This window comes from Eulemur rufifrons, chromosome 7, assembly GCF_041146395.1.
Source record: "Eulemur rufifrons isolate Redbay chromosome 7, OSU_ERuf_1, whole genome shotgun sequence".
Lineage (NCBI taxonomy): Eukaryota > Metazoa > Chordata > Mammalia > Primates > Lemuridae > Eulemur > Eulemur rufifrons.
The window spans coordinates 216,824,386-216,838,084 of record NC_090989.1 but is presented as its reverse complement, the minus strand read 5'-3'; the positions used below and the strand labels follow the sequence as shown (position 1 = coordinate 216,838,084).

At 43.7% G+C, this 13,699-nt stretch overlaps 1 protein-coding gene across 1 annotated transcript; it reads right to left on the bottom strand.

Annotated features, from left to right (window-relative positions):
* Positions 1-287: 287 nt before the first annotated feature.
* On the bottom strand, positions 288-5,723 carry RFK (riboflavin kinase). Its single transcript, XM_069474106.1, has 4 exons — positions 5,584-5,723; positions 4,474-4,625; positions 1,670-1,772; positions 288-644 (listed from the first exon to the last, which is right to left on the bottom strand). Exons 1-4 carry the CDS (start codon positions 5,663-5,665, stop codon positions 514-516), a joined length of 468 nt encoding a protein of 155 aa, XP_069330207.1. The 5' UTR covers positions 5,666-5,723; the 3' UTR covers positions 288-513.
* Positions 5,724-13,699: the final 7,976 nt, after the last annotated feature.

Genomic DNA, 13,699 nt, shown 5'->3' with positions numbered 1-13,699 from the left:
AATAAAACAAAATTTCACATTTGTAATAATATGTTAATGCACAAAATATCAAAAATAGTCTGAATTTTTCCCCCTGGATTTACAACAAACTATCAAGGTTTTGTTTAATGTATTTATGTTTATAAGCTTTCTCTGCTTAGTGGTATATAATATACAAGTTCATACATGCTGGTATTTTACCATGAGAATTATAGTTCTAATCTCAAACTAGTGACTTGGCTTTTTACCTACATTTATATACATTTCATTTCCATCATGAGACACTTAATACCTTTTTAGTGGTATATTTTAATCAACATATTTAAAAATCTTGATTTTTAAATGAATCTTTACAGTCCTATTACATGATGGGTTTAATTTAACAGGTGAAACACAATATGGTAACTACATTGTACTGTTTAATCACAGCAGAAGGAAAATGTTTGATTTTTAAAATATAACCAAGATGAGACCGGACAGTTATAAACAATGAAATACTAAAAACAGTGAATGAATAAATAAGATGATTTTTCATCAGTGGCCATTCATTATTTTGCTTTTAGGAACCTGGAAGAAATTGTCTTCTTTCAATTTCAAATGTTCTGGTAGATCTAGTCGTTTCTTAGCTTCTTCAATATCACCATGAATTGCAGAAATAAGTGACTCTGCAGAAAGAATAAATCAGGTAAAGATAAAAAAAACTGCTAACATACTTTTTCCTACACCTTTGTTACGCCTCTCCTAAAAACTCACAGGTTGGCAATATCTCTGGCACAGGGTAGATATCCAATTAATGTTTGTTTCATCCATTCTTCCAGGCTTAAGTAAAAGTCAATGGTACACAAAAGATGTACCTAATCTTGTAATACCTTAGAGAAAGGTAAAGGCAAAAATGTACACTGCAAATATTAAATGGAACAAACAAATATTCACTATCTATTCTTTTTGGTATTTACACCTGTAAAAGAAACTTTACAATAGAGTTAAAACTATCACACTACATTAACAGATACTGATAATATTAGTTTCAAATGTTCTCTGATTTAGTATTTCTTACACTTGCAAACATTTTTTATTTTTTGAGAAAGAGTTCCACTTTTTCACTCTGGGTAGAGTGCCCTGGCAGCCTAGCTCACAGCAACCTCAAATGATCCTCCTGCCTCATCATTCCCAGCAGCTGGGACTACAGACGCACCACCATGCCTGGATAATTTTTTCTATTTTTAGTAAAGACAGGTTCTTACTCTTGCTCAGGGTGGTCTTAAACTCCTAACCTCAAGTGATCCTCCCCCCTTCAGCCTCCCAGAGTGCTACAATTACAGGATTGAGCCACCATGCCCGGTCCCACTTCAAACATTTTGAAAGATTTCATAAACTTCACACTGTTGGAGTGAGGCAGCCAGCCCACTGGGTTTGAATCTAGGCTTTGTCATTTACTATGTGATTTTGGGAAAGTTATTTAACGTTTCTGTGCCAATTTCCTCATCTGCAAAATATGCAAAATAATTCCTCATATGGTTGTTGTGGGGGATGAAAGGAGTTAAATTCATGTAAGGTGGTTAAAACAGTGCCTGACATATATTAAATGCTAAAATATCATCTGTCCTGCCGTTGTTATCACCAGTAGCGGCAGCAGAAGTAGCTGTGGTAGCAGTAGTTAAGATTTAATAAGATCAAAATAAGAACTTACCTAAAGAATCAAAGTTCTTTTCTGGTCTGAGGTAGCCAACGATGGCCACATTGAGGATTTCCCCATAGAAATCCTCTTTGAAGGTATGCATGATATGAGTTTCCTACAGTCAAGAAATGTTAAAAAAGATTACCATCATATTACAGAGTACCTGAAATTTGAAATATTATCTTCATGTCTTTGACATATCTTCATGTTTATGGTGGGCTACCTTAGTTCTCCCCTCACTCCTGTTTCTACCCAAACTTACATGTAAACATAACTGACTGAGGTAATATATGTTATATCAGTATCACAAATCTGGCATGGGTTGTTGCTAATTAAAAAAACCTGATGTGTATCAAAGGCAGTAAGAGTTTTACCTAGGTACAAAGACACCAAAGAGGGACAGAGCAAGTATTAAAAGATGTTACTATTAAACAACTCGTTCTAAGGTCAGTCAGGATGCACATGTCTGACACACACCAAGCATGGCAGCCACTTACAGTTAGCCAAAGACTGATGTGGGGGCAGGAGGGCCATGTAGCTTCCCTATCAGGGGTGATGAAACAAATAGGAACAGGGCATGTTAAAGCAAAATAGAGCAGGAGGTAGAAGATGCCCCAGAATCTCTCTAGTTCAGGTAAGTTATCTGGGCAGTACTGTGGTAAGAACACTGACTTAGAATCAAAAGTATAGGGTCCCACACTTGGTAACTGTGTAACTAGACTCTGTAGGGTTCAGTTTTCTCATCTGTAATTCAGGGGGTTGAGTTTCCAAAACAATTTTGAGAACATAACTAGAAGGCTTATACAATCAGATAGAGACCTATTACAATGCAATGGAAATTAATGCCCTGCAGTAATGGCCCAAGGACAGACAAACCAAGTATGCATATTTTTGGACTCACATATAAAAGGTGACTTGATTTATGACCAAAGTGACATTGCAGTGCTGTTGGAAAAACTAATTTTGACCCCTACCACACACCATAAACAGAGGCCGAGGCGGGCAGATTGTTTGAGCTCAGGAGTTCGAGACCTGCCTGAGCAAGAGTGAGACCCCGTCTCTACTAAAAATAGAAAGAAATTATATGGAGAGCTAGAAATATATATAGAAAAAATTAGCCAGGCACGGTGTCGCATGCATGTACTCCCAGCTACTCGGGAGGCTGAGGCAGGAGGATTGCTTGAGCCCAGGAGTTTGAGGTTGCTGTGAGCTAGGCTGACGCCACGGCACTCTAGCCCGGGCAACAGAGTGAGACTCTGCCTCAAAAAAAAAAAAAAAAAAAAAAAAGAAGAAGAAGAAGAAGAAGAAAACAGGCAAATATCTTTATAACTTTGGAGTAGGCAAAGACTTAAATAGATTATAAAAAGCACTAACCATAAGAGAAAAATGGTGACCTATATTATATTAAATTTAAGTGCCTCTGTTCTTCAAAAGACACCATTGAGTTAAAAAAAAAAAAAAAAGCAACATAGTGGAAGAAACTTGTAATACAGTACATAGTTCTAACAAACGACTGGGCACTAGCATATATGTACTAGGAACTTCTTTAAGTAAATAAGACAATATTTTAAAAAGGGAAAAAGACTTGAATAGGCACTTCACAGATGTCTGTTACTGGCAAAGAAAAACAAAAAGAAAACAAACTCTGAAATGTATAAGCATCTTACCAGTGGAAAACTGAGTTTTTCCTAAGTATCAAAAGACTTCCAAGGCATTCGTTAACTGGCTCTATAGTAATATTTTAGTGATCTGATTAGCTAATAAAGAAATTAATCATAAGACAGACAGCTTTCCCTCCCCTTCTTTTCCTCCCTCGTTCAACAGGAAAGTATTTTGTGATCTTTGTTTGTTTGTTTGTTTGTTTTTGAGACAGAGTCTCACTCTGTTGCCCAGGCTAGAGTGCCGTGGCGTCAGCCTAGCTCACAGCAACCTCAAACTCCTGGGCTCAAGCAATCCTCCTGCCTCAGCCTCTCGAGTAGCTGGGACTACAGGCAGGTGCCACCATGCCTGACTAATTTTTTCTATATATTTTTAGCTGTCCAGATCATTTCTTTCTAATTTTAGTAGAGACGGGGTCTCGCTCTTGCTCAGGCTGGTCTCGAACTCCTGACCTCGAGCGATCCTCCCGCCTAGGCCTCCCAGAGTGCTAGGATTACAGGTGTGAGCCACAGGATTACAGGCCTGGCCATATTTTGTGATCTTTAAAAAACAAAAGTAATTTGTGAGTTCTGTATGCTATTGAAGTTAAGAAGGTATTAACTCCAACAGACTTAGAATTTCAGGATGTTAAGTGTAAACTCCATGGTAACCACAAAGAAAATATCTATAGAAAATATACAAAAGAAATGAGAAGGCAATTAAAACATTTCACTACCAAAAAAATCAACTAAATACAAAAGGGAGTAATGGAGGAAGTGAGGGACAAAGAAGTTATCAGTCACATAGAAGATAAACAGCAAAATAGCAGAGCCCCTCCTTATCAATAATCACTTTAAATGTAATTGGATTAAATAGTCCCATCAAAAGGCAGATCGGCAGAACGGATTTAAAATGGGATCCAATTACACATTGTTTACAAGAGACTCACTTCAGATCCAAAGACACAAATAGGTTGAAAGTGAAAGGACTGAAAAAGGTACTCCAAACAGTAACTGAATACTTCATTTTTAAATCCTTCAAGTATGCTCCCAAAAATTCTAGTATTTGAACTGTTGTGGTTACCGTTGTTGGTTGTTGAGTTCTATACAAATCTAATACTGCATATTACTCTAAATCATCATCCCATTGTCAGTCACAGAGCAAAACACAACGCTTACCATGGACTTTTTAGTATTCTTGTAGTAGGGATTCCATCCTATGCTCACCACCATCTTGTGGACATCTCCATTTCCAACACTGGCCCAACCATAATAAATGCCAGTGGATACGTCAGCTGGAAGATTATCTACTACTTGTTCAGGAAAGTTAGCTAAATAACAGAAGTAAATATTTTGAGAATTACGAGTTTCATATTAAATATTCGCCAAAATCATATGTAAAGCTAATCTAAATCATTACATTCACAAGAATTCTAGGACCTTGCCTATAATTATCAATTTTATCCTTCCATTTTCTGGCTTGGATTTCTTTCTTCTCTTTGTGTGGACAGGTTAGAAATAAAGTACAAGGTAAGTGCATAAAGCTCCCACAAAAGACCACTCTTGTGGGGTAGAAGGAAAAAAACAGATACAAGAACATATGGATCAGAGTCCTACAGATGGTAAAAAAAAAAAAAAAAAAAAAAAAAAAAAGATACAAGAACAGACAAATTTTTAAAGACCTGCTCTTTCCTAAGAAGGTTCCAAATCATTTGAAAAGATTCTCACTTTCAAAATGCACAAGCCTAGGCCCCAAGCTGAAAGACTGATTTACTAGGCAAAGAGGCAGTCCCGGTATGGAGGTAAGGATGAATTAAACAGTCAGGTCTTGATTACTAAAACTAATGTAGACAGAAACAGACAGACAGTTGGCTCTCACTCAACTACCTGTGTTATCACATGGCACTATGTAATAACAAATTAAAAACAAAAAACCCACCTCAGAGTCAGCTTGAGAGTTCTGCCAGTCTGGCCCCTATTACGTTTCTAATGGGCAAGACGAGTGCCATGCTTCGCCAACTCTATCTTGGCTGGACAAGGAAGCATGAAAGGGGGATCCTGCCACTCATCTGACTTCCTGCCCTCACCACCCCTCAATTCCAGTCCCCTTGAGCTTCGAGCCAGAAGGGACGAGTTCCCTCAATCGGACCAAAGGTCTTCCGCCCAAAGGGGGTGTCGAGGCGGAGAAAGGGTATCACCTCAGCCCAAGACCTGGTCCCGAGTTCTCTGGCTGACGACTTCCCCCGTCATGTGACCCGACCCGGAGGACTCTGGCCGCCCAGCTCTCACCTGTGGGGATGCCCAACTGCTTGGAGCCGCGGCCGAAGCCCCGCACCACCTGGCCCCGGCAGAAGTACGGCAGGCTCCTCATGACGCCGTCCGCTTGGGGTACGGGCTGCGGCCCGGTCTGCGTGTCCCGCGGAGCCGCCGTCGAGGTGGTGCCCAGACCCCCGGACCAGCCAGGAAACAGGGGCGTGAGCTCTGCCGGCCGGCCGGGCGCACTAGGGCCCGGGCAGCGCCGATGACACGCCGCGGTGTGTTCCCTCACGCCGCTGACCCAACAGAAGCTACCAAACGAGTAAAACGCTGCGTCTCCGCTTGGGCAGTGGCTGCAACAACAGAAGCAATTGCGGGTGTGGGCGGGGAGCTTCGCAGAGGAGGGCCGACTGCGCGGGAGGAACCAAAAGCTGCCCCGGCGTTGCCGGCGTGCGCACACTTCCTCCGCCGCACCCTCTCGGCTTCCGTAACCCCCCACCCCCGCTGTGGCTCCGCCTCTAGCCAGTGTCCGGCGTCGGGCGTCCTTGGGTCCCCGGCTTCTTTTGGGTCCCAAGTGACGGGCGTTGTAGTGGGAACCCCTTTTTCAGCCTGAGAGCCGCGAAAGCAACGTTCCTGAATAGTCCTCAAGGTTTCTTTACCCTTCCTCCTTTTCATAACAATCCATGATAAAACGAGACGTTTTCTGGTTCCTTGGCAACCGCTAGGTTGATCGTCCATTGTCAATCATTCCGTTCGCTCTTTAAACATTATTAAAGCTCCAAAATTACAGCTCAAAGATCACCTCTTTAGAGAAGCGTTTCCTGACCTCTCTACAGGAAGCGGTCCTCCTCCCAGACCACTAACCAGGGCCTGAAGTTGTAGCAGAATGTAAGCTCCTGGGGAGCAGGGCCCTGTCTGCAATGCTGTAACTCCAGCGACTGGTGGAAGGTTACCGTGGGGGAACTTTTCTTCCAGGAGGAAAGCGGCTGCCTGCCCATCTCCCCTCTTTAGGTGTGTCCTTGAAAAGTTAATAAACCTGATAAAAGGCTTTACCTCTGCTGCAATGCAAATACAGGTCTGCTGAATCTTAGAACTGTAAACTTAACCTCCGGAAGTAGTTCAAGGGTCCCTGGCAAGATTTGCGTGGTGCAAGGTGCATCCTCTTACCTCTCAAGGAGAAAGAAGTTTTAACTGTCTCTTCTGTTTTTCTCTATAAATTTGTATAACGTTATGTCCAGACTTTGCAGTCACTTTCCTTCTACCTTACATGTATTTAACTCTGATAATGCTTACCCGATGTTAAAGTTAGGTTCTCTCTCCAACCCATGGAGAAGCACGGAAAAAAATAAAATAAAAAAAAAAAAAAGAAAAAAAAAGTTAGGTTCTCTCTATATTGGTATGAAGGAGTCTTTGTTGGCAACACTGTTTTATTTCCTTAACACTAGTATGGGCCGGGCACATGGCTCACACCTGTAATCCTAACACTCTGGGAGACCGAGGCAGGAGGATTGCTCGAGGTCAGGAGTTCGAGATCAGCCTGAGCAAGAGCGAGACCCCGTCTCTACTAAAAATAGAAAGAAATTAGCTGGACAACTAAAAATATATAGAAAAAATTAGCCGGGCATGGTGGCACATGCCTGTAGTCCCAGCGATTTGGGAGGCTGAGGCAGTAGGATTGCTTGAGCCCAGGAGTTTGAGGTTGCTGTGAGCTAGGCTGGCGCCATGGCACTCTAGCCCGGGCAACAGAGTGAGACTCTGTCTCAAAAAAAAAAAAAAAAAAAATGTAAAAAGTAAAAAAAGAAAGAAAGAAATTATATGGACAACTAAAAATATATACAGGAAAAAATTAGCCGGGAATGGTGGCGCATGCCTGTAGTCCCAGCTACTTGGGAGGCTGAGGCAGGAAGATTGCTTGAGCCCAGGAGTTTGAGGTTGCTGTGAGCTAGGCTGACCCCACGGCACTCTAGCCTGGGCAACAGAGTGAGACTCTTGTCTCAAAAAAAAATAAAATAAAAAAAAATAAAGAGCTGGATGTGAGGCAAGCACAGTGCAAGGTGGTGAGGGAATAAAGGTGACTGAGACAAAGTGCAGGCCCTCACAGGCTCAGTCTAGACGGGGAAACCGCCTGATAAGCCTGATTACAACTCACGCTGCAAATACTCCAATGGCAGTCCTTACGAAGTGCTTGGAAGGCTGTGGACTGAGCAGACCTCCCAGAAGAGGCATTTTGTATAGTTAGTGGCTAACAGCACGGGCGCTAGAGCTAGATAAACCAGAGTTGGAATACAGGCCTTGTCTCATTTAATAGCTGGGTGACCTTGGGCAAAGTATTTTACCTGAATCTCAGTGTCCTTATCAATAAAATAGGGATATTAATAGTATGGTGGAAATTAAATGAGATAATGTAGGAAAACACTTAACAAATTGGCCCATAGTAAGGGTTTTTGGGGGAGCTGGGCCTTGGGAATTAGATTGACGTAAGACAGATCAATAAGAGAAAAGCATGCAAGTTTATTTGATACAAGTTTTACATGGCACAGGAGCCGTCATAAAGAAATGAAGACCAGGTCAGGTGCAGTGGCTCACTCATGTAATTGCAGCACTTTTAGGAAGCTGAGGAGGGAGGATTGCTTGAGACCAGGCGTTCAAGACCCAGGCTGGGTAACATAGCAAGATCCTGTCTCTAGAAAAAATACAAAAATTAGCCGGGCATGGTGGTGCACGCCTGTAGTTCCAGCTACTCAGGAGGCTGAGGCAGGAGGATTGCTTGAGCCCAAGAGTTTGATGTTACATTGTGCTGTGATGATACCCCTGTACTCTAGCCCCAGCAGCAGAGTGAGACCCTGTTTCAAAACAAAAGAAAACCAAACCAACAAACAAACAGAAATGAAGACCCAAAGAAGCAGTCAAGGTCAGTTTCTTATACATACTGAATTGAACAAAGCATATTAAGAATAATATTAGTAACAGTAAGAATAGTAAGTTGTAAAAACCAACTCAAATATGTGCGGAGGTGATGGGATTAAGACCACTGGTACTTAGGGATGCTATGTCGGAGGCTGTGAGAGGAAAGGAGGTGAAGGAATTGCCTGAGCAGAGGCCTGAAATAAGGGCAGATGTTAACTGCCTGGTTGGGGGACATATATCAGCGATCTGGGAGTACAGCAAAGCATGCTCCAACCTCAGAGCCTAAGGGGTCTCAGGCATGAAAAGCCGAGGAGTAGCCTGACCTGAAAACTTCTCATGGCTGTAGAGGTAGATTGCAATATGTCAGCCAGGGAGAAGGGTCTTAGGGCTTCCATTGTTAAAATGTTGGGCCAAGTTCCTTCTCTCCCTTTCTCTCCACAATGCCTCAGTTAATGTAAAACCAGTCTTCCAGTGGAAAGTATGTAGTTTCTTTATTCCTTGATCAAATGGGTCACAGTTACTGAACTTAGAAGATTGATATCCATGTACATAGCTTGAGCTTGGATAAAATTACTTTATCTTGATCAAAAGGGTTGTACCTACTGAAGAATTATGTATTTTTCCCTTCTAGAAAGGAGAAGGAAATTAGCTAGGACACCTTGTGATTTTGGGGGGGATCCCTGAGACCTTTGATCATTGTATCCCATGATTTTTTCACACGAGATCATTGTATTTTGCAGCATGGCAAAGAGAATAAAAAGCAAGTGCTGGGTTTCAGTCACTGCCACCTTGGCACCAGAGTGCTAGTGGTCCCCTGATTTCCCTGCTCTTTTAAATACTATTTCTGTGTCTGTGTCTCTGTTTCTTTCATCTCTTGCAACACATTCTGCCAGGGGACCTTATCTGTATCGGGGATGTCTTGAACCCCTGATACGGAGGCTTAGAAGAAGAGTTGTTTTAACACGGTCTGTACAGGATTCTCTCACTCTTGACTTCCGTCCTTAGTAAGAATCCTAGGTCCCTTCTAGTATGGGGAGGATATCTTTCACATGGGAATTCCATCTCCTGCTTTTAAGAAATAGAAAGGAGGACAGAATGATTTTCTTGCACCTACTGTTTTTAAGTGCTTTTAATTCAAAATAGTTAATATGTCAGAGTGGTATATTTTTAACTTGTTCATCATCAGTGATACACAAAATAAGAAAAGCCTGGAGGTGGGAATCTGATAAATTATCCCCACGGCTTACTCCACCAAACCCCAGGTTCCAAGGAGGTGTGAGAATTTTTTTTCACATTTTAAAACTTTTTATTTGCATATTAAAAAATTGTGCATTCCAATAATTAAAATCATTTGAACAACAACAAAAAAAATGGCACTCTGATTAAACTGCATTTTACAGCCTGCAGGAAACCTTGGGCCTGCTTGGTTTTACTCTAGATTTCACTGTCGTCCCACCAGTCTTCTTCCTTCACCAACATGCAAGTTCTTTTCCTTCCCTGCCAGCCAGATAGGCAGATGGGAGAGGCAGGCGTGGCCTTCCATTGTCAGTAGTTCTCGATTCTTTGATGTGAAAGGGGCAGCACCATCATTTAAACTTGATTCAAAATTGCTTTTGCTATACAGGGTCTTCTCTGATTCCATACAAAGTGTATAATTATTTTCTCTACATCTGTGAAGAATGATGTTGGTAATTTAATAGGGATCGAATTGAATCTGTAGATCACTTTGGGTAGTATAGACATTTTAACAATGTTGATTCTTCCGATCCACGAGCATGGTATATTTTTCCATCTATTTGCAAGTTCTGCTATTTCTTTTCTCAGTGTTTCATAGTTTTCCTTATAGAGGTCCTTTACCTCTTTAGTTAGGTGTATACCTAGATATTTTATTTTCTTTGTTGCTATTTTGAGCAGTATTGAGTCTTTAATTTGGTTTTCCGATTGACTGTTATTGGCATATATAAATGCCTCTGATTTGTGTATATTAATTTTGTAGCCTGAGACTTTGCTATATTCATTAATCAATTCCAGGAGTCTCATGGTTGAATCCTGGGGGTTTTCCAGATATAGTGTTCATATGCCCCATAGCCTCACCTGGGAGATCAGTAGTCCAGAAACCCATGAAGTCTTTAACACGACTTCAGGAACGGCCCCACTAGACACTTGGTGGCCAGACCTATACTTTAATTTGGAAAGAAAAAAAAAATAGCCCTCTAGAAGACAGGGAAGGGGGAAAGTGGAGGCAGTACCAAAGGCGAGTGTCCATGAGCATAAATGGGTTTTATGCGTGTCCTGGATTTAGAACAGGAGGGATGAGACACAAGTGTGGGGGAGTCCTTTCTCATTTCTGTGCAGCCTGGGAGTGTGTAACCACCAATGATGGAGAGAACAAATGGCAGGTAACTCTCCTTTTTATCGAGATGTCTTTTGTCCGGCCATGCACACGAAGACTATATGCCCGTAACTGTAACCTAATACATATAAGATTTACAGAGGAAGGAAAAAAGGACAGACGGTGGACCTCAGGACTCTCTTGGGGACTGTTTCTCTATCAGCGCTCACAATTTAGGGCCCTAATACAGATTAGGCTAAAGGTTTTTCCCATCTCGGGGTATTGTGGGATTTGGGTCAGTCAGTATTTTCTCTATAAGTGTTTTTTTTTTTTTTTTTTTTTTTTTTTTTTTTTTTGTTGAGACAGAGTCTCACTTTGTTGCCCAGGCTAGAGTGAGTGCCGTGGCGTCAGCTTAGCTCACAGCAACCTCAAACTCCTGGGCTCAAGCGATCCTACTGCCTCAGCCTCCCGAGTAGCTGGGACTACAGGCATGCGCCACTATGCCCGGCTAATTTTTTCTATATAGATTTTTAGGTGTCCATATAATGTGTTTCTATTTTTAGTAGAGACGGGGTCTCGCTCAGGCTGGTCTCGAACTCCTGACCTTGAGCAATCCACCCGCCTCGGCCTCCCAGAGTGCTAGGATTACAGGCGTGAGCCACCGCGCCCGGCCTCTATAAGTGTTTTGATTATAACAGTCACCACAAGCATCTTCGCTCCGGGTGTCCCCATCATTGGTCCGGCGGCAGTCTGGTTGCCACGCGAGTCAGTCTGGTCATTAGTGGATTCTCTGGGTCCGATGAGGCCCTCCACTGACTTTGTTGCTGCTCTTGCTCGTCCTTGTTGGCAGGTCTCACGTGAGAGTGGTGTATCCAGGTCGCCACTCTGTCAACCTTTAGGGCAGTGGGAGTGACAAGAATAATCTGAAAAGGTCCCTTCCACCTGGGCTCTAGGGTTTTGTTATTATGCAGTTTTACCCATTCCCAATCTCCTGGCTGGTAGGGATGCCCGTCAACCTCTTCTCCCTCCTGCTGAGCTGCCTGATAAAAGGCTCGGAGGGCAGGCCAGATCTGGCTCTGAACTCGTTGCAGGGCCTGTACAGCCTGCAGCACTTCTTTAGGGTTTTCAGGCAGAGCCCCAGAGATCATTTTTGGTATTACAGGTGGAGGAGCGCCATATACAATCTCAAAGGGGGTTAGGCCTAAATGATAGGGGCTGTTCTGGGCTCGGAACAGGGCGAAGGGAAGGAGGGTGACCCAGTCCCCGCCAGTCTCCAGGACCAATTTAGTCAAAATCTCCTTTAGGGTTCTGTTCATTCTTTCTACCTGCCCCGAGCTCTGAGGATTATATGCACAATGTAATTTCCAATCTGTCCCCAGAGCCCGGGCTAGCCCCTGACTTATTTGACTTGTGAAGGCAGGCCCATTTTCAGACCCTATGCTCTCTGGCAGCCCGTGCCTGGGAACTATTTTTTTTAAATATTTTCTTTGCCACTATTAAAGCAGTTTCTCCTTTAGTAGGAAAAGTCTCTACCCACCCTGAGAAGGTGCCTACCATGACCAGTAAGTATATGTACCCATATTTTCCTGGTCTTACTTCTGTAAATTCTATTTCCCAAAATAATCCTGGTTGCCTCCCCCGTTCCCTGGTACCTGTATGGGTCCCCCTGGTCCTCCCCGGCTGCATAACCTGGCAGACATGGCAGTTTTTGACAATGTCTTCTTTTTTTTTTTTTTTTTTTTTGAGACAGAGACTCACTCTGTTGCCCAGGCTAGAGTGAGTGCCGTGGCGTCAGCCTAGCTCACAGCAACCTCAAACTCCTGGGCTCAAGCGATCCTCCTGCCTCAGCCTCCCAAGTAGCTGGGACTACAGGCATGCGCCACCATGCCCGGCTAATTTTTTCTATATATATTTTTAGCTGTCCATATAATTTCTTTCTATTTTTTTAGTAGAGATGGGGTCTCGCTCTTGCTCAGGCTGGTCTCGAACTCCTGAGCTCAAACGATCCGCCCACCTCGGCCTCCCAGAGTGCTAGGATTACAGGCGTGAGCCACCGCGCCCGGCCTGACGATGTCTTCTGCTGTCTTCTCTTGTGATTTGAATCTGAGTTGTGCAATGGCCAGCAGCTGTAACATCTTTTTCTTGCCAAGATGCGTTGTCCGGTGCAAGTGTCCTAGTAGCTGGTTCCCCAAGGTCTCAGGGACTGTCAGGCGATGTTCTCCGTCTTGGAACCAGCCATCCTTGTTCGGCGTCACCTGCAGTTTTTCTGTGGCCCACTTTATGTCCGTGCTGGAATAGTTTGGTTGGGGGGGGGCATCTTCTCCATCCCAGGGGGTGGCAAGCTCAAGTGCAGAACATTGGTTAGTACCGGTCCCTCCGCAGCCCTTCTTGCCTCAGCATCCACGGCCCGGTTGCCCCTAGCCTCAAGGGAGTCCCCCTTCTGGTGTCCCGGGGTATGGACTACAGCCACTGCCTTGGGTAACAGGATGGCTTCTAGTAGTTGGAGTATCTCTGGCTTGTGCTTAATCTCTTTGCCTTCTGCTGTAATGAAGCCCCTTTCTCTATAGAGGGCTCCGTGTACGTGCACTGTCCCGTAGGCATAGTGGCTGTCAGTATACACCGTCAGCCTTTTCCCCTGGGCCCGGCGAAGGGCTTCTGTCAATGCGACCAGTTCAGCCTTCTGGGCCGAGGTCCCCTGTGGAAGGCGCGTGGCCCAGATAAGCCTGCCTTGCTCATCTACTATAGCCGCCCCTGCATACCTGTGTCCGTCCCGGACGAAGCTGCTCCCATCTGTGAACCAGGTCAGGTCGCTGTTCGCAAGGGGACGGTCTTGCAGGTCATTCCTGTCCATCTGGGTCTCGGCCAAGATCTCAAGGCAGCTATGTTCAGGCGTTGCTAGCACCGGATCTG